Source organism: Gobius niger (assembly GCF_951799975.1).
Source record: "Gobius niger genome assembly, chromosome: 21".
NCBI lineage: Eukaryota > Metazoa > Chordata > Actinopteri > Gobiiformes > Gobiidae > Gobius > Gobius niger.
In genome coordinates, this window is record NC_136872.1 from 23,238,027 (window position 1) to 23,263,874 (window position 25,848).

Below are 25,848 nucleotides of genomic sequence, written 5' to 3' on the forward strand. Positions count from 1 at the left end.
GTCTATATTTAGAATAATGACATTAAGGCAACGTACTCTCTGTTTTCTTCTTTTACAGACGTGAAGTGGAAAGTCTGAGCACGATCACATTGACTTCGGCGGCTGAGTGAGAATGACATTATTAATGTAAACCAGTCTGGCTGCACAGCTGATGTTTGTTATGGTATATACAGGTGCGGGGGTTCAGATGCCCTCGGCAGGGGCCCCAAGAAGACATAAAAGGTAAAGTGAAACTGTTTTTGTATCATTATAGTCTTGGTAAAAAAAACTTTACTCTCTTACCTCAAAATCATTATAGTCTCTATAGAATCTGCATGAACCTGTTTATTGCCTTGACAATCACCATGTGGGATCAGGGAGGAAGTGGGGAAACACTGATATGATCATGTGACTCCTGTCTTATCCCTGAGTGGTGGAATTGGTGGTGTTACAACCATACCCGGTCTCCCCTACTTCATTTTGATATTACTGAAGTAGATGTAAAAAATCCATCCATCCTAGTTTAGTTTAGTTTAGTTTAGTTTAGTTTAGTTTAGTTTAGTTTAGTTTAGTTTAGTTTAGTTTAGTTTAGTTTAGTTTAGTTTAGTTTAGTTTAGTTTAGTTTAGTTTAGTTGAGCAATTCCAAGTTCCAAGTTGTTAGAAGGAAAAGAAAAGAAACACAATAATGTCCAAAAGGGAGTAGGCTGAAGCGAACAATGTTTGTTTGGTGGTTTAGGATAGAGATACAAAACCTTAATCAAACATAGGAAATAAGTTTACATAGTCTTCTGATGTATAGAATCAGGTTTAGAATACTGTCTTACAGTACATTCTTAAATATGTAATATGGCTGATACTGCCCCATATAGAACCATCATTGCTATAATTATATATACCTGCACATGGACAATACGGGCATATATAGCCTAATATCTCATATCATGTCTTCCACTTTTCCAGGGCCCCGACAACAGAGCTCCCAGGATCATTTAGGTGCTCAAACCCCTCCAACACCTTAAGGTGGCGGTTCCAGGTGGGGAGAAGTAAATAGTACTAAATGAATGTTTTTTTTTTTTTTTTCAAAACTACTTAAAGTACTAATACTTCAAAAAGTGTCTCAAGTACATGAGAAAATGTTGCTTACTCGTGTACTTGAGTACTACCTTCCTCTGGTTGCAGTTTACAATAATGAATAAAGTAAAATAAAATAAATAGTATCATTTTGCCCAGATTTCATTTTGATCATGACTTGTTGGTACTTGGAAGCAGAAAGTGTTACTACTTGTGTGAAAAACGTTATATTGTTTCTAACGTTTTTTTCCCGCACCACTAGGTGGCGACACCGGCGCTTCTGTGCAGATCCTCCAGAAACCGTCGAAACAATGAACATACCAACGTACACGGAAGCGGATCTGATTCCGCCCCTGCAGCCCCTCCAGGTCCCCCGTCTCTGCAGGTTCAGTCCCAGAATAAGAAGCCATGTCGTCCAGAAAGCGAGTCGCCGCCGCCGCGGGGGAGCAGCACCAGAGTAACGGGGCGAAGAGCTCAGCTGCTGCGGCCGAGAACAAGCGCATCAAGGCCGCCGACAAGCGGCACAAGGCGGCGCTGATTCTCGCCCGGGGCGGCAGTAAGGGCATCCCGCTGAAGAACGTCAAGACCCTGGCCGGGACCCCCCTCATCGGCTGGGTGCTGCGGGCAGCCGTGGACTCGGAGCTCTTCGACAGGTATGTCATGTATGAAACTGGATTAAGCTGCAAACAATGTGAAAGGGCAAAGGTTGGCTTCAGGGAGCTATAAAAAATGAATGAAGCTTTTAATACGAGCAAAGCATTAACTGCTCATAGCCTGCAGGACTGTGCTGTCAAACCCGCTGTAATATCTGGAATTGTTGGCTCAGTAGTAAATTGTATCTTTTATTACATATGGAAAGTGTTGTTTGGAAGAGTTAAGATTTAAGAGGAAACAGCTCAAGAAAAACATGTCAAGAAACCAACAAATAAAATATCGATTTAAATGTTTTTTCTATTTTATCAAGATCAAACATATGAGACTTTTCCACACTTTTACTCAATCCAGGTAATAAACGTAGGGGTGTAGAAAAGACCGATACCTGCTCTAAAGCGTAGTTAGTTTTGTGACTCTCCTGTAAAGTAAAAGTCAATACCAATCCACACCTTAAAAACCTTCACTGCAAACCAAACATGTCAAATCCCTGCAGTCATTCAACAGATATGTTTCCAGTGATCTTCCCCTCAGCCGCAGTAATGGTTGTGTTTCTCCCCAGCGTGTGGGTGTCGACGGACCACGACAACATTGAGAAGATTGCCCTCTCCTGTGGCGCTCGGGTCCACCGCCGGTCTGCGGAGGTGTCCAAAGACTCCTCCACGTCCCTGGACACCATTCAGGAGTTCGTCCGCCTCAACCCAGGTCTGAAAACGTCTAAAACATGCACATTAGGGAAAACCTCCAGCTGGATATTCTCTGTCTATCTACAAAACACCCAGTAGTGCAGTTTATTCACACAGTTAAGCCGCACAAACTGGTTTAACCTCTTACCCCCCACTTTAACCGAGCGCATTTTCTCCAGTTCTGCTTCACCCAAATCTAAAAGCTTCTTGGCCAGCGTCTCTTTATTATTGTTTTTTTTTTGTCATCCGTTTGTTGTTATTGAATCATTTTTTTGGTTAATTTTCTGTTAGTTTTCATCACTCTTTACTCCTGCTTTTGTCACTTTTTTGTGTTTTCATCCTCATTTTCATCGCTATGTTGATACTTTTTTCAAGAAGCTTGGGAGAAAATGTGCTCAGTTCAGATAAGATTAAGAAGTTAAAATAAACTCCACTGTCTTTGAAGTGTTTGAAATGACCACACAGGCCTTACATCTCCACCAAGATCGGTTAAAATGTAGGAAAATACAAAGAAGCATTGGACACATGCCTCTAAGACAGAAATACAACCCCTATATAAATGTTTGATTGCGATTAATTGATTACGAAGGCCATAATTAACACAAATAACAGTCCCTCATCGCATATATTAAATTTCTTCATTATCGTGCAGCCCTAGTCTAGGTGGCTTATGCTGTAAAAGTTTATTACCAGTCATTCTAGTCTCCTCGTTCCACATGAGGAGGGTAAATAAGCTCTGCTCTGCGCCACACTGATAAGAAAGCAAAGACATATGGTGCCCGAGAGCCAAGGTTACGGCTGCACTACAAAGAGGGTTTGAGTCTGACAGCATCATAGAAAACGTGAAAATACACTTGGTTGAAGCGGGGGTTGAGAGGTTAATCCTGCGATGTTCCGTCACAATGTTTACGGAGCCTTTGTGGTCGTTGTTTTCCCAGAGGTGGACATCGTCTGCAACATCCAGGCCACCTCCCCCTGCCTGCACCCGTTCCACCTGAAGGGGGCGCTGCAGTTGATCACGGAGCAGGGATATGACTCCGTGTTCGCGGTGGTGCGGCGGCATCACTTCCGCTGGCAGGAGGTGAAGAAGGACTGTACGTATTCATTCTGGAGGCTCTTTTCATGTCGACGGAAATTTAACACTTATTATAGAACTTATTACTTTTACTCCACTGCATTTCTATAAAACCTGCTATTAGTTTCCTGCCTGCACCGGATCCCCCCCCCCAACATTACCCCTATGCTATTAAACTGGACTCAAACTGGCTTAAATCTACATTTCTTGACTACTTGACTACTTTTACTGCATATGTTCACAGAAAATGCAAAAATGATTTGTCTAAAACGCATTCAACTCCAGTTATGGCTGAAATCGAACAAAGGTTTCCCGGCTTTCTTTTGAACATCGACATTTCCGCTCATTCTGATGTTTGAATGGGTGTTTGCTAACCTTAAAGGAATAGGCCACCGTTTTTACATACTGAGATATGTTCTTACCTTAGCTTTGACGAGTTCTTTAGGACCTGTCTGATCTTCACGTAAACACAGCGCAGACGGCGTTAGCATTTAGCCTCTCCCCCTCTCTTCTATAGCTCCAAAATGGGTCAAGATAGAAGCTACCAAGCTCTTCCACGTTTTCCCTATTTAAATATGGTTACGTGAAGTGTTCCACTACAAAGTATAATTACACAAAATTAAACAATGTGGATTTTCTAAGCGGATAAAAGGGGGAACTATATTGTAAGGCGTAATAATACCGGCAGTAATTTGGCATCCGCACAGTAAAGTGAAGATTACTGCGCGGATTTCGTCCCTGAAAATAGACAGTTTTCGTGTTATATGTAAAGTGCTTTATTTTTATTATGAAAACATAAAATGACAGAACTTGCAATGCATTTTTCCTCGAAAATTTACAGTGAAAGTTTCATCCCATTTACCTGTAGGATCTCACCTTTAAGATACAGTATTTAGACATTAACAAGCATTAATTTAGATTTCATCCCTCCTGTGTCCTCCCGTGTCCTCTCGTGTCCTCCTCTGTCCTCCTGTGTCCTCCTGTGTCCTCCTCTGCCCTCCTGTGTCCTCCTCTGTCCTCCTGTGTCCTCCTGTGTCCTCCTGTGTCCTCCTGTGTCCTCCTCTGTCCTCCTGTGGCCTCCTCTGTCCTCCTGTGTCCTCCTCTGTCCTCCTGTGTCCTCCTGTGCCCTCCTCTGTCCTCCTGTGTCCTCCTGTGTCCTCCTCTGTCCTCCTCTGTCCTCCTGTCTCCTCCTCTGTCCTCCTCTGCAGCGGGGGAGTTGACCCGCCCTCTGAACTTGGACCCGTGTAACCGGCCGCGGCGCCAGGACTGGGACGGCGAGCTGTGCGAGAGCGGATCCTTCTACTTCACTCGGCGAGAGCTCATCGAGGACCAGGGGCTCCTGCAGGTACCGCCTCTCGCTCAGGTTCGTCCTCAGAGCAGCGTCTTTACGGTTCTGCCTGTGCACCTGCTCAGGGCGGGAAGGTGGCGTACTACGAGGTGCGGCCGGAGTACAGCGTGGACATCGACGTGGACATCGACTGGCCTGTGGCGGAGCAGAGGGTTCTCAGGTCGGAGCCGTTCAGAATCTGCTTCCCCAAGTCACGGAAATGCATAGATAATAACGTAAACCTTTGCTGTCTGATCATTGTTAATTCTCATCCACACCTGCAAAATATATCTCGAATTAGTTCCATCTTGCTAAGATTTACGCAATTTTAACAAACACAGCCTTAAAGGATTAGGGCACCGTTTTTACATACTGAGATATGTTCTTACCTTAGCTTTGACGAGTTCTTTAGGACCTGTCTGATCTTCACCCGTGCCTTCAGTCACGTAAACACAGCGCAGACGGCGTTAGCATTTAGCCTCTCCCTCTCTCCTCTATAGCTCCAAAACAGGTCAAGATAGAAGCTACCAAGCTCTTCCACGTTTTCCCTATTTAAATATGGTTACGTGAAGTGTTGCACTACAAAGTATAATTACACCAAATTAAACAATGTGGATTTTCTAAGCGGATAAAAGGGGGAACTATATTGTAAGGCGTAATAATACCAGGAGTAGTTCGAAATCCGCGCAGTAATCTTCACTTTACTGTGCGGATGCCAAACAGGTCCTAAAGAACTCGTCAAAGCTAAGGTAAGAACATATCTCAGTATGTAAAAACGGTGGCCTATTCCTTTAAACAAAAACGTGTGGGGACTTAAAAATGTGCAAAAGTTCAGTTCATATTTAATGGAGTAGTAATTTGTTGAAATGTCCTTTGGTGAAGTGAAGTGTAATCCTTTATCTAGGGCTCGGTGATATTGATAAAAATGAATATCAATATATTAATTAATATGTTTAAGGAAAAAGGGCCCTCCGTTATTTTCTTTTTTTCCCCCCTATTTCTTCCCAACCTTTTCCCTATTTTTTCCCGATGTTTGTCCCTATTTTCCCCCATATTTTACCTGCTTTCATTTTTTTCTTCCCATTTCCCCCCTATTTTTTTCCAATATTTTCCCCAGTCTTTCTACGTTTCTTGACTTTTAAGATAAACTCATTGTTGTTAATTTGCATGTCTTCCAAACCGCAATTTCGATATGATCTTGTAGAGCAGTGGTTCTCAACCTGGGGTTCGTGAGACAAATTTGGGGTGTCGCTGGATTGTTTAGATAAATTATACATATTTTAACTAGCATATAATCTAATGTTTTATTGTAGTATGTGTTTGCTATTTTACCAGTGCCATTATTTGTTCGTAGTTGATGAATTTTATTTCAGCCATTTGTTTTTTTTCTTTGGTTTTAAGAATTATGTCAGCTAATGTTCCTATTTAACACGGTGTGACCCTGGCGAGGGGTCACGAACCCCTTTACCTGTTATAATGGGGGTCGCAGCTCCAAAAGGATGAGAACCACTGTTGTAGACACTGTATTGCCGCCTCTCCCTTCATCTCATCCTTATCCATTTCTTTGGTGTTTGGTTGTTTTAGGTACGGTTACTTTGGGCGCGACACTCCGGAGGTGGTGAAGCTCATGTTCTGTAACGTCTCCGGCTGTCTGACCGAGGGCAGGATCTTCCTGAGCGTTTCCGGTGAAGAGATGGTCTCCATAAACACCAGGGACACGGCCGCGATCCGGAAGCTGCAGAAGGAAGGGGTCGAGGTGGGTCTAGGGCAGGACCAGCCTCTGGGTCGTATTCAGCCTGTGTCCTCCCACTGACCCGTCGCTCTCTCCTGTCTCCAGGTGATGTTGCTGACCTCCAGCCTGGACCCCTTCGAGGAGGCTCTGTGCCAGAAGGTGTCTGAGCGTCTGGGCTGCGAGGTGCTGCGTGTCGGGGAGCAGCCGCTGGACGAACTGGAGACGCTGGTGAAGGAAAGGAAGCTCAGCTGGAAGGACGTGGCCTTCATGGGTTAGTACTGAACACCCACGCATCAACCAACAGGACTCATCTATTTTCATTACAATAGACTCTGTTCTATACAATGTGGAAGCTACATTTAGCCTCTTAACCCCCACCTGAACCGAACACATTGTCTCCAGTTTGGCTTTACCCAAATCTAAAAGCTTCTTGAAAAAAGCTATCACAATAGCAACAAAAACAAGATGTAAATGAGGATGAAAATGTAACAAGTTGCAAAAACACAATAATATGTGCAAAAAAAGCATTTAAAAAAATTATTAAAGAGTGACAACAATGCAAGGAAAAATCTTACATCAGTTTTGTAGGTCTTAGCTTTCAAATGAGACCTTACACTGGCCTATCGGCTGTAAACTCCAATAATAACCAATAATAATGTGACTGATGTAATGATTACAGCGAGTTCAGCTCAGTTTAAAAGCCTCGACTCTGAATAATCTAAGTAATTCACTTCATACATATTTCTTGTCATATTTGTTAAATAAATAAAACAAATAAAATATATTTTAGTAAATAAATTAGAAATTCACAGCCGACCTCGAAAGCACATGTTGCTTCCATTTGTTCTGTGTAACAGTTCAACAAACGACTGGACTGACTCTTAAAAAATAACCGTCTCTCTTCAGGAAACGACGAGATCGACGTGCAGTGCCTGAACGTGGCGGGCCTGAGCGCGGTGCCGTCCGACGCGCCCGTGGTGGCCAAAAACGCCGCCAAGTACATCTGCACCGCGCTCGGGGGCAAAGGCGCCATGAGGGAGTTTGCGGAGCACATCCTGCTGCAGAAACGCAAGGCCAAGTCTCAGCTGGAGCAGGACCGGATCGACCTCACCAGCTCCTGAGAGCCAGACCACGACTGCAGAGAGAAAACCACAAAGATCACATTCCTCGCCCTAAACTTCCCCTTTCAAACACTTTTGACAATTGAATCTCTTTTCACATTTGAATATGACAAAAACAATGATAATCAAAGAGCCCTGGGCATAGGCCGAGGGCGCCATCTGCTGGAGGGAACAGGTTTGTGCTTTAATTTATTAACCTCATTAGGTCCGTGTCTCCATCTACAACACTGTTCCTAACCAGGGGCATATTGGAACATTATGGTCAAAGTAAAACTATTTAAAAACATTCTCCAATGAGTTTGAGAGCCCTTAGCTGCCCTTTTACTGATAAATAATCAGGTAATAAGTACGAGTCATTCACTTTCTAACTAATAAGCAATACCCTCAGGGCAGGTGCTGCTCGGAGAGTAAATAAAAGGCCCAGGATTACACGAGACAAAAGGCTGGAAACCTGATCTACAACATTGCCGAGTATATTGACTGAAGCTTTCATAATCTGCAATAGCTGCGTGAATCAAGTGAGAACATCCACAAGCTAAACTATAAACCAGGGAGCAAACGGATAAGTGAATTTATCCATTGTGAGACCAACTCAAACAAAAGGGGTGAATCAACACAGCTGGACTTGCTTTTTAATAAGAGCTGACAGCTCGAGCCGTGGTGACCACACCTATAGACGCGCTGGCCGTGGATGGTGAATACCCAGTGACCACCACTGCGGTGGTTTGAGAGAGGGGGCAAGGAAGCCATATATGAGAGAACTTAGGTTCCAGCTGTCCAACACCTGGGACAGAGCCATCCGGGGGAGGCCCCAGACACGGCCTGGACCCAGGCCATGTCTGGGGCCTCCGCCAGTGACGTCATCTGCCGTCACTGGGTATTCACCATCCACGCCCACCGCGTCTATATCTGGTGGGTGTGGTCACCACGGACAACCGCTCTGAGGAAGCTGACGGGATGGACAGTGAGACGGTCAGCTCTTTTTAAAAAGTAAGTCCAGCAGTGTTGCTTCAGCCCTTTTTTTTGAGTTGATTAACTCCCTGGATGACTGAGAAACTACATTGTTTCATCCTTTGTGAGATCAGTAAAGGCTTATCTTACCGATAATTAACTGTGTGACGGAGACTGAAATGAAAGGTGTCTGTGTGTGTGTGTATATATATGTATATATATATATACACACACACACTTCTAATGGGGATCTGCTGATCAGAGATGTTGCCTATTTTTGCTGTGGTGAATTTTGAAATATTGATATTCCTGTAGTCAATATAAGTTTATAATCTATATTTAAAAAGTGCTCTTAATTATTATTATTATTATTATTATTGTTTTCAACATTTTGATTTAAATAGAGGACATTATATCTTTAGTTGTGTGTTGGTCAGAACCAGATTCACAACACAAGTCTAGTGATGAGAGAAACCCTGTATCAATGAACAGGAATACGGAATATTTAGTTACTCATTACTCGGGCTGGGACGATCCGATGCATATCACGATACTCTGGGACCGATCCCGTACGTAATATGAGTTAATATGATGAGTAACATGTTACCCTTTAAAATGTGTAAAAAGAAGTTTATAAACCAAAGGCCATTTGACATTTACTGAGGTTTTTCGATTGAAAAGTGCAGTAGAACAACATGTAACAAAGTGCTGTGTAACTGTTACTGAAAGATAAAGGAGTGCAGGATAAAAATGCCTCCAAACAAGTACTGAAAGTAGCAAAAGAAAAAGATCAAAGGAGCTGCGCTGCACAAAGTACATATTTTGTTAAACTGTTCAGTGAAAGGAACTATTTCATCTCTATTTATAATAACAAATTGTCACAAAATCTCATCTCATAGGATTAGTGTCCAACAAATTAATCATCAGTCACCATATTTGCACCACCTTAAAGTGTCTTGCTTGAGGAATTGACATGTTGACTGTGTTTTTTATTTAATACAAAAGTAAAAGGAGCTGTATAGGAGCTAAAAAATATAAATTTGGGGAAAGCCAACCGCTATTATTATTTCAGTTTATTACTACTGTTTTTTTGCCTGTATCTTTTGTTAGTACTTTTCAGGGGCCTCTGCCTGAGGCCACAGGTGTCTTAGCAGCGCCCCTGCAGAAACACACTTTCACACCCGTCTCCCTCATGTCTCTCTCTTCTCTGAGCTGTGACTGAAAACAGAGGCTTAAGAAAAGAACATTAGCTATTGAGAATGTCTGGGTGTGAGTTTCATGTTGTTTTAAGAGAACATAGAGCTGAACTATTTTGACAAAAATAGCGAGAATGCGGCGCTCGAGTCTCACACAAGGTTTATTTTTTTAGGATTATGAGGCCGACTGATAAAATAAAGAGCGATCTGAAGCACAAGGTGTGGAGATCGTTGTTCTGTGCAGGAGAGGCCCCCTCCGCCCCCCCTCTGCACGGGCCTGGTGAAAACACTAGCTTCCTGATGCTTTTGTGCAACGACTTCCTTTACCTGCACCACAACAGGAAGAAGGAAAATACTTTAAATGAACGAGTATGGACATGATCATAACTGTAGTTTGAGGCACATTTTCTGCAACGACTGACGACGTGACATATTTAAATGTACAGCTGTGAAACGATAATCTTAAGGTTTAATGAAGCATCCACTTACTTTAAAATTATTGTACCTCTTAATTTATGCCTTTACTTTTCAGAATTGTGTGTAATTTTATGAAGGAAAATGTAATAAAATGGACATGAACAACCCGTTAAACTCTGTCTACTGTTTTTATTTCATTTATCGGTGAACACACAAAACATAAAGATGAACATGATATTTAGCATCAGAAATCATAAACACCATTCACATGTTATAGGAAAATCCGCGGGTAGAAAAGCCAAGTAAGTATATAACTGTACTGCATGGTTTTTGAATATACTTTATGCGTAAAAGAAGAATAAACACCGGACTAAAAAGTGATTTGTAAATAACCCCCCAGGCCTCCAGGCTCCCCAGTTTCACTGTGTGGCTTAAACTTGTGTTTTTCCCATTATGTAGATCAGCTGCTGTGGTCCTCGGCTGTGGTTGGTGGATTGTGTACGGAGTCCTGGCTGCTGATTGGTGGAGCAGCTCTACACCTGGGGAACCTGTGCCGCCACGCCTATAAAACCACCACACTTTAATTATTTGGAGTTGCTGGTGTTTGAGGCCAGTATTTCATTTTGTGTATTTGTTCCTTCGCACCGTTTAAGACTTTGTTTTGTATTTATTAGACCTAAGTTTCTTCGTCTCGTTTACTTTTGTTTACTTAGTTTCAGTAACTTTGTTTTGGTTAACCTTTGTACATATTGTAAATAACCTTTGTTTGGTTATTTTTGTTACACAGTGCTTAACTTGTAAATTAGTATTTTCAGGAACACTTTTGGTCTGATGTGATGGATTGGTGTCTAATGAGTGTGTGCCAAAACACACACTCATTAGACACCATTATATCAGATAAATATTTTGCCAGATCCTCCTAAATATTTCCCGGATCCTTTACCCTGAAAAAAATTTAATTGGGGGAATGCGTTCCCCCAAACGGGGGATCAAATGAAGCGCTGGTTTGAGTGGGAAAAATGAAAACCTCAAGAATTCTTCCATTTCAGTCTGATTTTAAGGCTTTAAACACCATTTAAATCTTTTCTCCTCCAAACTAGTTCATGGGTCCTTTACCCTGCAAAACTAAAAGATAACATGGGGTCAAATGAATCTTGTGAGTCACAGGTTTTATTCCCCAAGAAGGATAGTAGCTTCTGCTGTGGCTAATGGGGATCCGAATAAATAAACATAAACATCCTTACATGTTCCCTTGATACCTGACGTTACTTATGCTATATTCTTTCTTTTTTTTTTTTTTTTGTAAATAATTATTAATTGGAATACAATTGCATACAATTTGCAAATCTCAAGTGCTGCAATTAGAGATTCTGAATATTTTGTTCACATTTTCAGAATTGGCTGTAACGAGTTTTGATCTTTACAATGGCACAAACCTGTCATTACTTTAACAGTGCAATAAGACAGTAACTGATTCTAACTCCTCTGTCTCGGCCACATACCGTTCATTTACAACACCCCCATGGCCTCCTTTACACTGGGACATTAAAGAAGAGCTCAGTTACGATTACGATTTTAATCGATTTGATTGGAAATCAACTTAGAAAGGTTTGCTCGGAGTGAAAGGCTGAGTGCATCTGACACAAAGCATTATTACATAAGAACATGTTTTTCAAGTGAGTTAAAGATAATGTTTCTTCTGGTAATGTTGCAAGAAACAAACTTTGAAATGCATCTGGGCATGACGTCACTCACCTATTTCAGTCAAAGATATGTTTTTGCTTGTTCTGTTGTTACGGTGAGGCGTGTCCTCTCAAAGATACCCTAAAGCTCAACTAAACCGGTTATTTAAAAAAAAAAAACGCTCCGCCTCTGGAGAATCAGAGGGGATGAAATTAACCGTCTCTGCAGGTTCAGTCGCAGAACTAAGAGCCATGTCGTCCAGAAAGCAAGCCGCGGAGGAGCACCAGAGCAACGGGGAGGAGAGTTCAGCTGTGGCCGAGAACAAGACTCCCCAGACCGGCAACAAGCGGAACATGACGGCCCTGATTCTAGCCCGGGGCGGCAGTAAGGGCATCCCGCTGAAGAACATCAAGACCCTGGCCGGGATCCCCCTGATCGGCTGGGTGCTGCGGGCTGCCATCGACTCAGAGCTCTTTGACAGGTATGTCATGCACATTACAAAAATAACTAAAACTGAATCATGCTGCTGACAATGTGAAAGTGCCTACTTTCAGTAGGAATGAGTGAAGCTTCTCCTTTTAATATTAGTGAATGCATTGGCTCATTGCTTGCAGGATTGTTTTGCCAAAACCGGTTAAATCTCTGAGATTGTTGACTTGGCTCAGTCTTAAGTTAATAATATTCTATCTTTTTGTGTTGGCGATGGGCAGGGAATTGAAACTAAAAAGCGACATGAAACATTCCTAAGTTTGTTCTTTTAAGGACTGGACGTTCTGAGATCTTGGCCGTGTTCTCAGGGCCTCCCGTCGGCCCCGGGTCTCAGCTGTATCTGCGTCGTCGTTAAGTAATAGTCTGTTGTGAAGTGACGTCGCGTAACTCGACACCACACAGCAATGCAGCTAGTGATGGGTAGATGATACCCCAGTGTGTATCACACACTTTTACAAATTGTGTCACACTGTATCACGCAGTGTTAGCCTGAAAAAAGCTCAACACACTGACTGAGCTCATTCATTCTCATTCACAAATATGAACCAAATCATCAGGATTGAGCTGTTTAACAGCTGAGATCATTTAGAAAGAGGAAAACTGCTCCGGATGAGGAGAATAGAAACAAATGAATGAGACGTATCATTGAACCTTCTAAAAATGAAGTCCCTGACCAATAAAGGATGGGGCCTGTGACAATAAAATGACACCAGACATATTTCTGCTTTTAGTTGGATGTCAAGTCAAAGACCTGAACCACCTTAGACCAACGTCAAACAAGAGTTGTGTTTCTTCCCAGTGTGTGGGTGTCGACGGACCACGACGACATCGAAAAAGTGGCTCTCTCGTGGGGCGTTCAGGTCCACCGTCGGTCTGCGGAAGTGTCCAAAGACTCCTCCACGTCCCTGGACACCATTCAGGAGTTCGTCCGCTTCAACCCAGGTGTGAAAACGTCTAAGGGAGTCATTTACTAAGTATTTTAACACATACAAACACGGTAGTGTGGGCTTAAGTGGAGCAAAAAGCAAGTGCAGTTGATATTTTGTTTTCTAAAAAAACGGCAAAGGCCCTGGCTCAGTAAATGACCCCCAAAACATGCAAATCTGTGTAAACCTACAGCTAGATATTCTCTGTCCTGCTTCTGCACATGTCCAACCCAGGCTCAGGCTGAAATCTTTATCTACAAAGAATCCAAGTGGAGCGGGCAAGGCCCATTTTTTTATTTTTTATTTAGTTTAGCTTTCATTAGCATACTGCTTTAAAGTGACATGCAGCATGTCCATATTCACTTAGGTTCAGTAAAACTATGTAACTGAAGTCAAACCAGCCAACCAGTTTTCATTGCAATGTTTCTCGACCTCCAGTCACAACGTTTACGAAGCCTTTGTAATGGTTGTCTTTTTCCCAGAGGTGGACATCGTCTGCCACATCCAGGCCACCTCCCCCTGCCTGCACCCGTTCCACCTGAAGGAGGCGCTGCAGTTGATGACAGAGCAGGGCTACGACTCTGTGTTCGCCGTGGTGCGGCAGCATCACTTCCGCTGGCAGGAGGTGAAGAAGGAATGTACGTATTCACTCTGGAGGCTCTTTTCATGTCGGGGGTGTTATGTAAAAATCACTTTTTATGAGCTTTCAAATCAAATCAAACTTTATTTATAGAGCGCTTTTGTATCAAGCTAGTGTGTGATTCCCACCTGAAAAACTTACCTCCTGTGTTGCTCAGATTGATTCATGTTGTTTTGCGTAATTTGAATCCCTTATCATCAGCCATTTTCCTGCTGTTCTGCTGGAGGGGACGAGGCCCCTCCCATGTTCTCTTCCTCAGTTCAGCCCACATTACCGCCCCTGCAGACTTCGCTTTTAATTTACCTATTTTGAATACGTTTGTAAGAAACCCCCGGCTTTTCCTCGAAAATCTACAGGGAAAGTTTCACCTCATTCACCTGCAGCGTTTCACCTTAAAGATACAGTATTTAAAGGCATTAATTTAGACCTAATCCCTCCTGTGTCCTCCTGTGTCCTCTGTCCTCCTGTGTCCTCCTGTGTCCTCCTGCGTCCTCTGTCCTCCCGTGTCCTCCTCTGTCCTCCTCTGTCCTCCTGCATCCTCTGTCCTCCTCTGTCCTCCTGTGTCCTCTGTCCTCCTGTGTCCTCCTGTGTCCTCCTGCGTCCTCTGTCCTCCTCTGTCCTCCTCTGTCCTCCTGCGTCCTCTGTCCTCCCGTGTCCTCCTCTGTCCTCCTCTGTCCTCCTGCATCCTCTGTCCTCCTCTGTCCTCCTGCGTCCTCTGTCCTCCCGTGTCCTCCTCCGTCCTCCTGTGTCCTCCTGTGTCCTCCTGCGTCCTCTGTCCTCCCGTGTCCTCCTCTGTCCTCCTCTGTCCTCCTCTGTCCTCCCGTGTCCTCCTCTGTCCTCCTGTGTCCTCCTGTGTCCTCCTGCGTCCTCTGTCCTCCTCTGTCCTCCTCTGTCCTCCTGCGTCCTCTGTCCTCCTGTGTCCTCCTGTTTCCACCTGTGTCCTCCTCTGTCCTCCTGTGTCCTCCCGTGTCCTCCTGTGTCCTCCTGTGTCCTCCTCTGCAGTGGGGGAGTTGACCCGCCCTTTGAACTTGGACCCGTATCACCGACCGCGGCGTCAGGACTGGGACGGAGAGCTGTGCGAAAACGGATCCTTCTACATCTCTCACCGAAAGCTCATCGAGGAGCAGGGGCTGATCCAGGTACCGCCGCTCGCTCAGGTTCCTCCTCAGAGCTCACGATGCACCGATCCAATACTGGTATCGGACATCGGAGCAGATACTGGAAAAATACGAAAACATTGGGTGGAACGCACGTAACGGCCAACACTGCGGTTATCGGCTACAAATATCCGATCCTGAACCGATACCAGTTTTGGCTCTTTGCTTTAAAAACATAACTTTCACTAACTAAATCTAAGTGAATATGGACGTGCTGTATCTCATTTTAAAGGGCAGAACCTGGAGAATTCAATCGTTGAGTTAGTTTTAAGTTCTGCAAATGTATTTTTGATCGCTGCACAAAATGCTGTGAAAGCTAGCAGGAGCATGCTAACGTTAACAAATCCAAGGATATTTAGCGTAATAGTGATCCAGTGATCGTTGTTAAATGTTTTTCTATTAGTTTATTCATATAATGGTATGGTGTGTTTTTTTTATTTAGACAGGGACAGTGCACAATTTAACATTGACCAAAAGGAAAGATGCATTGTACCAGGTTATAGCAAAAGTGCTAATTTCCACCTGTCGTCCCTGGGCAGGTTGATGTTACAAAAACTGATTTTAAATGTAGATGAATACTTGACCATGGATTTATACGTTTTGACATCATTAAAAACATACATTTAATTTAAACAAGTTCGTTACAGGTCATGAGTGCAAGTTTGTTTTTCTAGAAGACATTTTTTAGTCAACTGCGCAAATCTTTTGGATGTTTGATCTGTAAAATCAGAAAAGAGCTTTATTGATCTTAAAAATGGAGAGAAGAGGAACATTCACTTTTTCACTCTGAGAAAGACACTTTTAAGAAAGTCTCTTGGTTTTGGTTAATATCGGCTATTGGCAGATACTCAAACCCCCATATCGGTATCGAAAGCTAAAAAGCTGGATGTGCTCAGGGCGGGAAAGTGACGTACTACGAGATGCGTCCGGAGTACAGCGTGGACATCGACGTGGACATCGACTGGCCTGTGGCGGAGCAGAGGGTTCTCAGGTCTGTTTCCAAATCTGTTTCCCCAAGTCACGAAAGTGCAAAGATAAAAACATGAACCTTTACCTTATGTCTTGTAACTGATCTCATCTAGACCTTTGGTGGTTATTTTAGGTACGGTTACTTTGGGCGCGACACTCCGGAGGTGGTGAAGCTCATGTTCTGTAACATCTCCGGCTGTCTGACCGAGGGCAGGATCTTCCTAAACGCTTCCGGTGAAGAGATGGTCTCCATAAACATCAGGGACACGGCCGCGATCCGGAAGCTGCAGAAGGAAGGGGTCGAGGTGGGTCTAAGGCAGGACCAGCCTCTGGGTCGTATTCAGCCTGTGTCCTCCCTCTGACCCGTCGCTCTCTCCTGTCTCCAGGTGATGTTGCTGACCTCCAGCCTGGACCCCTTCGAGGAGGCTCTGTCCCAGAAGGTGTCTGCGCGTCTGGGCTGCGAGGTGCTGTGCGTCGGGGAGCAGCCGCTGGACGAACTGGAGACGCTGGTGAAGGAAAGGAAGCTCAGCTGGAAGGACGTGGCCTTCATGGGTTAGTACTGAACACCCACGCATCAACCAACAGGACTCATCTATTTTCATTACAATAGACTCTGTTCTATACAATACATTCCTACATTCAAACTTCATATCCGGGTAATGTTTTGTGGAGCTTAATGATTTCTGATTGGATGAAACTCGCTCGGAGGAAAAACTATTATTAAAAGTCTGTCATATATCTGTGTGACAGTGTTTGGCCCAAGTGCAGAACTCATTGACTGCCAGCCATTTTCCAGTCAGAGAAAGTTGAGTTCTAGGTCTATGTCAACTCCAAAAGAAAGATTAGACTCTCTTCTTTCATAAAAAAAAATGTTTGTTTTTAATAATCGCCTGTAGAAAATGCTAGTTTCTGACCAAAAATCTGAGAAAACAAACTTTTTGTAATCAAGCAGAACAGTTACTTTGATGCTAATATTATTTGCTTTAGTGACGCCTCAAACATCTGAACAGTGGTTTCCTTCTATAAAACTCTGTCGTGTGCGCTGTGGTGAGGGGTTAGCATTTTTAGCATGCTTGTCAGCGGCTTTTTTAGGTCTAATACCTGTCTGCTTCCTTGATCCTCTACCATGATCCAACACTCTTACCACCGCCAACCCAAACCTGTTCAAGTGTAAGGGTAGCAAAAAAGAGCGCTGCACTGGGTCAGATGCGTAGAAAAAAGAGGCGACGGTTCCGGTTCCGGTCTCGACCTTGATGGCAGCTTAGGACACGCGCTCCTCCGAAAAGATTTAAAAAACATTACCTGCCGGGTATTTAAACCATCTACGAATAATTGGTACTGATTGAAAGGGCAGGACAAGATGGAAACACGAGAGAAAAGCAGAAAAAATGTTTCAGAAATGTTGGACACCGAAGACGACACACAAAGCCACGACAGCTATGCTAATGCTAAAGATGGCGCCGGGAGACCGAAAGCTAATGACAAATCCAAAGTCAATTTGGAAATGATTCTGCAAGAAATACAAGCTTTCAGGCACGAGAACAAGCAACACCTGGACGTAATCAGAGAGGATATTAACAATGCAAATCAAAGAATTGGAGAAGCCGAAGACCGTATTGGAGCGACTGAAACGAAGCTCGAGAGGATGGAGCTAATCATGAGAAGCATGCTAAAAACGCAGTCCCAAAATGAACAAAAGCTTATTGACCAGGAAGCCAGGGCGCGGAGGAGAAATCTAAGGATATTCAATGTACCGGAAAACGAAGAGCAAGGCAGTTCGGTGAGTGTTTATCTGGAAAAGTTTCTCAGAGAGAAGTTAAACCTCCCCGAGTCCCTTGAACTCCACATTGAGAGGGCGCATCGAGCTCTAGCCCCGAAACCAGCAAATGGCGAAAAACCCAGGTCAATTGTGGCACAGTTCCTGCAATACCGAACAAAGGAAGAAATATTGAGAAAGGCCTGGGAAAAGAAGGAAATCTACGTGAACACTCAGAGGATCTACTTTGACCACGATTACCCGACTGCCATTCTCAACCGTCGCAAGGAATACAACGAAGCGAAACGGATTCTGAGGGAGAAGAAAATCCGGTTTCAGACCCCGTACCCATTCAAGCTCCGGGTCTTCTACGAGGACGAGACTCGTATCTACCAGACGGCACACGATGCAACGAAAGATATGCGTGACAGAGGCTTCGCGGTGCGCATGGTGCCTCCCCAAAGGGATCCGATGGAGTTGTTGGACGCGGAGCCCTGGCATGTTGCGGGGAGGAGAGAGAGCGACCACCCTGGATCGTCGGGCAGACAAGCTGCGGTCATTTCCAAGCTCCAGGCTTTTAGAAGAGAACTTCCACATTGAAGATAAACGGTGAAAGCATTTTTCCTGTTTTTGTTCTGTTTCACTCTTCGTGTTTTCCTTACCCTAAGTAATAATCTGGAAGGTAAGGACAATGACTATATGGACATTTACTCTAGGTTGTCACGGAGGGCCCTACTCTTACTACCATCTGAAAAGGACTTCCCTCCAAACTTTGGCCAAAACATTGGTCAGGTAAAGGATTATTCACATTCCTTTGCAATGGAACCCAAAATGTTGGAATGTAACCAGTTTTTCACCTTATACTGTTATTGTTCTAATGTGTTATGTTTGACCAGAGAGTACTATAGCATAGATAATGTTTTTTATTGCATCAGTTACAAGTAAATGGCTTCTGAAAAGTTAAAAATAGCATCCTTCAACGTTAATGGCATATTAAACCCAATTAAACGTACAAAGATACTGACAAAAATGAGGAGGGAAAAAGTAGACCTTGTTTACTTACAAGAAACACACTTAAACGATTCAGAAAGCCAGAAGCTGTCTAAATATGGTTATACTAAAGTATATTATTCATCGTACAAAGGTAAGCATAAAAGAGGCGTGGCCATATTAATATCAAGCAAAGTGATCTTTGAACAAAGTTATGAACACAAAGATAAAGAGGGACGTTTTATTCTGATCAAAGGCACTATCAATGGAAATGTGTATACGTTACTCAATGTTTACGCTCCACCAAGAAGCGATGGTTTGTTTTATACCAGTATTGTGGACTTGATTGTAAACCACTCTGAGGGAACCCTCGTCTGTGGAGGAGATTTCAATCTCCATCTCCAGCCTAACTTGGATGTTTCAAATCAGAAAAGTAATAATAATAAGGCAATAACTATAAAATTCCGCAAACAAATAAAGAATATAGGGCTAATAGATATCTGGAGGGAAATGTATCCAAATGCTAGGCAGTACACCCATTTCTCTAATCCTCACTCAATATACACAAGGATAGATTATTTTTTCATCTTCAATAAAGATCGATCAAAAGTTGTTGAAGTAGATATCAGTACAATAGATTTAAGTGACCACGCACCAGTATACATGACAATAGATCTAGGTAATAAACAAAGAAATACACTATGGAAATTCAATGCTAGCCTTCTTAATGATACTCAATTTAAAAAGAAAATGTCAGAAGATATTTTGAGATATATCAAAGAAAATGATAATGGAGAAACTTCCCCGCCTATCCTCTGGGATGCCGCCAAAGCGGTCCTGCGGGGTAGAATAATTGCAGTAGCCTCTGCAAAGAAGAGGCAAAAGCAAAGAAAACTACAGGAGTTGCAAGACAATCTAAAATTGCTAGAAGATAGACATTCAAGAAGTAATGATATGCAAATTTTACAAGAAATTAAAAGAATTAGAAACGAAATCAATGATCTGACTACACAAGATATAACGAAGAGAATGCTCTTTACTAAACAAAGATATTATGAAAGTGGCTCTAAATTTTCTAAATTACTAGCCTGGAAACTTAGAAAGCAACAAGCGGAGAGAGCAGTCTTCAAAATTCGAGACAATCAAACAAATACAATCCAAATTAAACAAGATAAAATACAATCGACCTTTGAATCTTTTTATAAAAAAATGTTTTCTAGGATGGCTGGAGATCGAGAGTGTGAAATCAATTCTTTCCTTGACACACTGAATCTTCCTGTTATGACTGAAGAGCAAAATAACAAACTAGGTGCTGAAATAACCATAATAGAAATACAAAACGCAATTAAGAGGCTAAAAAATAATAAGTCACCAGGAAGTGATGGCTTCAACTCAGAATGGTATAAAGCTTTTAGAGAGGAGCTTACCCCCCTACTTTTAACCACTTTTAATTGGGCACTAAAAAATACCCAGATTCCTCCAAGCTGGAAAGAAGCTATCATATCACTAATACCTAAAGAAGGAAAGGATAGACTTGAATGCGGGTCATATAGGCCTATCTCAATCCTCAATGTTGATTATCGCATTTACACCTCAATAATGTCTAAAAGAATGGAAAATATCCTACCAAACCTCATAAATAATGACCAAACAGGATTTATAAACAAACGACAAACTCAGGACAACATCAGACGAACCCTACATATAATGAATCATATACAAAAATGCAATGAGAAAGCAATGATTATTAGTTTAGATGCAGAAAAGGCATTCGATTCAGTTAGTTGGTTTTATTTATTCAAGGTGTTGAAAAAATTTCAAATAAGCGATTTGGTAATAAATAACATCAAGGCTCTTTATGACAACCCAACGTCGAGAATAAGGATAAATGGATATCTAACAGACCCACTGACACTGGAAAGAGGAGTAAGGCAGGGCTGTGCCTGGTCCCCTCTGCTCTTTGCTCTGTATTTGGAGCCGTTGGCTCAATATATTAGACAATCGAAAATGATCAGTGGCATCACGATCAACAAAATGGAACATAAAATTGCGTGTTACGCAGATGATATAATTCTATTTTTGACCAAACCTGAAATATCAGTACCGGAACTGATGCAGTTCCTTGATAATATGGGCCCAATGTCTGGTTACAAATTAAACATTGGAAAAACGGAAACCCTGTCTTACTGGCAACCCCCTAATCATTTTAAGAAGAAATATCCATTTAAATGGCATACAGACTCTCTGAAATATTTAGGCGTAACACTCCATAAAGACTTATCGAAAATTTTGGAAAAAAATTATACCCACCTTTATTCAAATGTAAAAAAGGATCTTGAAAAGTGGAATCTCACCCCATATCTTAGTTTAACGTCGAGGATTGAAACCATAAAGATGAACGTGTTACCCAGATTTCTTTACTTATTCCAAACTCTTCCAGTTTACATCCCAAATCACATGTTTGCTGAATGGGACAAAGCAATTTCCAGATTTATATGGCAAGGACAGAAACCTCGTATCCGTTATAAAACAATGCAGTTGTCAAAAGAGAGAGGGGGCTGGGGACTTCCTTGTCTTAAAAATTACTTCATTTCTGCCCAAGTTCGTACACTACTTTATTGGTGTGATCCAGAATACGCTTCTAAATGGAAGGATATAGAATGCAATATGGTTTCGGATGTCCCTTTACAGGCCATACTAGCAGATACGAAACAACTTGAATCAACTGACAACTTTGGGAATATATGGCTAGATTCGATATTTACAGTTTGGAAAGAGCTATTGAAAACATACCATTTGCAAACGGATATTAAAATGCTGAGTTGGCCGGCATATGATCAAAACTTCATACCCAACAGCACTGACTCCAGATTTAAGACTTGGGTAAATAAGGGTATAAAAGTATTTTTCCAAATTGTAAAAGAGAATCAGTTAGAAAGCTTTGACACATTGCAACACAAATTTAACCTGGAGAAAGAAGATTTTTACCGCTATTTACAAATACGGAATTATTATAATCAAGATATTAAACAAAATATTTCTCATTATAACTCACTAGTTGAACTTTTTACCAAAGCATACAAATCACAACTTACAAGAGGAATAATATCAAAACTATATAAGAGTATTACTAACTTAAATAGTCACTCAACAAGATATATAACAGATAAATGGGAAAAGGAAGCAGGAATTATTATAACAGGAGAGGAGTGGGAATACATATGCACATCTCAGTGGAGAAGTACAAAATCTCATATTTGGAAAGAATTCTGTTGGAAAAGTGTAACACGTTTCTTTATAACACCTCATCAAAGTGCACACTTTTCTCAAGGAAGCAGTGGCTGCTGGAGAAACTGTGGTTGCCAGATAGCGCATCATTACCATGTATTCTGGGATTGTCATAATCTACAAAAATATTGGTTTGATGTTAATAATGCCATAAAGCATATTTTTCACACTCACATTCCCCTTGACTTCAAAACAATGTTTTTGGGTTATAAGACCGAAGAAATGCAAACACTAGATGGGTATCTTTGGAATATTCTCTTGGCTGCAGCTAAAAAAGCTATTACAAAAAAATGGAGAGTACAGAGAGAACCAAATGTCCAAGACTGGGCTCATATAATTATGGGCATTTACAAAATGGAAAAGATCACTTTCATTGTGAACCTAAAGATGGATTTATTTGTAAAACACTGGGAAAAGTGGGAAAGATATGCTAAACAATATATGCCTGAAATGATATAAACTACTGTCTGCCTTTAGTTGATAGGAGTGCTGATCATCATTTATAATATATAACTACTTGAATTAATCCTAATCCGGATAATGATTTACTGCTTCTGTTTACTCTCTGGGTGTTCAATGGTTAAATTTTGTTTTTTTATTTTTTTCACTTTATTTTATTTTATTATTTAAAAAAAAAGGGGATGGAGACGAAACAATATGTATGTATGTGTAGGTATATGTGTATATGTATATATGTGTTTATATGAACATATTCGCCATTATGTCTAAACAAATATGAATGTAGATACATTACTTGGCAAACTTGCAATGTACCGTCTCATATCTCTCAATAAAAACATAATTGAAAAAAAAAAAAAAAAAAAAAAAAAAAAAAAGAGGCGACGGGTGCTCTTCAAGGGCAAGGATAAAATGCTGATAAAAGCTCTTACAACGTGTGAGATGGGCAAAAATATCTCCCACGTTTGTAAGGGCTTTGATCAGCATCTGTTCAAGTGTTTCCTCCATCCATCCATCCATTTTCTTCCACTTTTCCGTTTCCGGGTCGTGGGGGCAGATGTTGGAGCTGCCCAAATCACATTGCACCAGCCCCCTATGGCTCCTCCTGCAGGTGGTGGGTCCACAGAAGGACGGCCTCACGATTAAATGGGCCTGTTGGTCTCTCAAAAGGGGCTTCTGAAGTGAAGTGAAGTGTTTCCTTACGTTTCCTATTTTCTGTGGATCTTCTCCCACTGTCGTTGCCATAGTCCTTCCCTCGAGCACTGCTCCAACCTGCTGACTCAATAAAATAATGTCTACAACCTAAGATATTTACATGAAATGAGGATTAGGCTTTACTGCACCCGTCCCCACTGAAAAACCTATGAGTTAAACTTAAGACTGAATTCTTGGCTGTTACTGACCTCCATGGACCGAAAGCAGCAGAGCACGACTTCCTCATTGATATGCATAATTTAGAATATAATATATAAGTATAGTATCCGTCCCTTTATTGTTTGTTTTCAGGCTCCAGAATGTAATGATGTCACAGGACCCAGTGGGGGAGGAGCCAGTTTTCCCTATTTACTGCATTACACTTTCACAAGTCGTATCTAAATGTATGAATTACAAAAATGATCATTAATATCAGTCACTGGGTCCATGATCTCCCTGTACAAGACCAAAAAGTCCTAAAAACACTCTATATAATATTATGGGCTTTTAGAACACTGTCATGTCACCTGAAACCCAGTTTAAAAGCCTTGATTCTGAAATATCTGAAGCAAATATCTTCATATATATTTATTTTCATATTGGTTAAATCAATAAAACAAATAAAAATATATTTTTTGTACACTAATTAGAAATTCAACACCCATTTCATGTCAGTGGACGAAAGCACAGTTGGTCTCGTCTATACTGGACTTACTGTAAACATAAGCTTTTGTCCTTAATGGTCAAAATAACCGCCTCTCTTCAGGAAACGACGAGATCGACGTGCTGTGCCTGAACATGGCAGGCCTGAGCGCAGTGCCGTCCGACGCGCCCGTGGTGGCCAAAAACGCCACCAAGTACATCTGCACCGCGCTCGGGGGCAAAGGCGCCATGAGGGAGTTCGCGGAGCACATCCTGCTGCAGAAACGCAAGGCCAAGTCTCAACTGGAGCAGGACCGGATCGACCTCACCAGCTCCTGAGAGCCAGACCACGACTGCAGAGAGAAAACCCCAAAGATCACATTCCTCGCCCTAAACTTCCCCTTTAAAACACTTTAATATCTTATTTATATCATAGTCAACGTTTTAATCAAAGAGTCCTGGGTATAGACTGAGGGCGCCATCTGCTGGTGGGAAAATAGACTGCCTAAACTTGTCCCTGTAAAGAATTTTGATGCTACAAAGATGTTAGGAAAGTTATTATTGAGTCTGGACTAATATTTTCACTTAGTGGCTTCCCTTTTCATTTCATTGTGTGCAATCAAAAAATCAAGTATAGGGCCTTTAATGTACAAGCGTGAAATAGTGCTCCATTTAACTCCGCCCCCTTTCCCCTTGAGTCTCCATAGAGACGGCAAAGCTCGGGGCATGAGGACGATAAAACTAAAACGCTTTGGACAAACTCCATGGCTTAGTTTTCCTTTTGAGAGCAGACAGCATATTTAAAACAGAAAGGACCATTTAAAATAATTGTATGTTATGATCTGGACTCTGAAGTTTATTTTCCATCGTCCATACTGAGTAAAAAAAAATAGATTTAGAAGGAAAATACTTGTAATGACTGAGTATGTACATAATCATATTCCGTAGTCAGAGGCACATTTTCTTACTTGAAATGTCAAATTTCGTGACATATTAAAATGTTTTTATTCTGCGAGAATCTAACGTACAACTGTGAAGCAATAATCATAAGGTTTAATGAAGCATCCACGTACTAAGTTATTAAGAAATGTAATAAAATGGACATGAAAAACCCATTAAACTGTGTCCACTGCTTTGTTTTGGTACAAGTTTATTCCATTAATCAGTCAATACACAAAGCTTCAAAATGAATATAATATTTAGCATCAGAAATAAATCATACAATTCACATGTTACAGGAGAATGTGCAGGTAGAAAAGCCAAGTCACAGTTACAGTACATAGCATATACAGTAAAATATACAGTAAAATGTTTGGATTTGAGAGTATCTTACTTTTATTTTGAAAACAAGACACCACTAAAAAGTAAATTAGAAGTAACTGGCGTCTAGTTTGGGAGTTTGTGGAGGAAAAATGAAGACGGCAAGAATTCTCACAAGTCTTAAAGCAGCACTAAGTAACTTGTTTACCTTAATAAATCCTTCCCGTTGTCCCTGTGGGGGTAATGCAAGTGTTAATGGGATGATTCATCTCCCCCTGGTGTCTCTGGCCAGAAAACCACAATTGCAACTTGACTGCCACCGGACCGGAGTCACCAATACACACTAATGGAATCACGAAGAAGAAGCTAACAGGCTAACAGGCAAAGCTACCTGCGGGTTAGCGCCACTTTAAACAGTATTTACAGCCAAGTTTGAAATATCTCCATTGTGTAATTGGATGAACAATATCCCTCTCTCCCTTCGCCTTTTCTGACAGTGTGGTATTTACTCTCACGGACAGTTTATAAGTATAAAAAAAACTCATCTTTCTACGACACCTGCAGTTGTGCTTATGGCCTCTAGGGGCATGAGTTACTTAGTACAGCTTTAAATTTGACTTTTCCATCACTGCACAAATCCCATGTGAAGCCATTACAAAAATCACTCAAGCAAGTATTTAGTATTTTACT

The 25,848-nt window shown here is 41.8% G+C and overlaps 2 protein-coding genes across 2 annotated transcripts; both read left to right on the plus strand.

The window, feature by feature from the left end:
• Window positions 1–1,458: 1,458 nt before the first annotated feature.
• Window positions 1,459–7,642, plus strand: LOC306980648 (N-acylneuraminate cytidylyltransferase-like; the record flags this gene model as incomplete). Its single annotated transcript, XM_079580076.1, has 8 exons — window positions 1,459–1,703; window positions 2,264–2,406; window positions 3,326–3,481; window positions 4,671–4,807; window positions 4,876–4,970; window positions 6,374–6,545; window positions 6,627–6,792; window positions 7,428–7,642. The coding sequence occupies 8 exons, from the start codon at window positions 1,459–1,461 to the stop codon at window positions 7,640–7,642; spliced, it is 1,329 nt and encodes a 442-aa protein (XP_079436202.1).
• A 4,562-nt stretch (window positions 7,643–12,204) lies between these two features.
• On the plus strand, window positions 12,205–24,237 carry LOC306980564 (N-acylneuraminate cytidylyltransferase-like; the record flags this gene model as incomplete). Its single annotated transcript, XM_079579998.1, has 8 exons — window positions 12,205–12,370; window positions 13,178–13,320; window positions 13,787–13,942; window positions 14,947–15,083; window positions 15,998–16,092; window positions 16,204–16,375; window positions 16,457–16,622; window positions 24,023–24,237. The coding sequence occupies exons 1-8, from the start codon at window positions 12,243–12,245 to the stop codon at window positions 24,235–24,237; spliced, it is 1,212 nt and encodes a 403-aa protein (XP_079436124.1). The 5' UTR covers window positions 12,205–12,242.
• Between the last annotated feature and the right edge of the window lie 1,611 nt (window positions 24,238–25,848).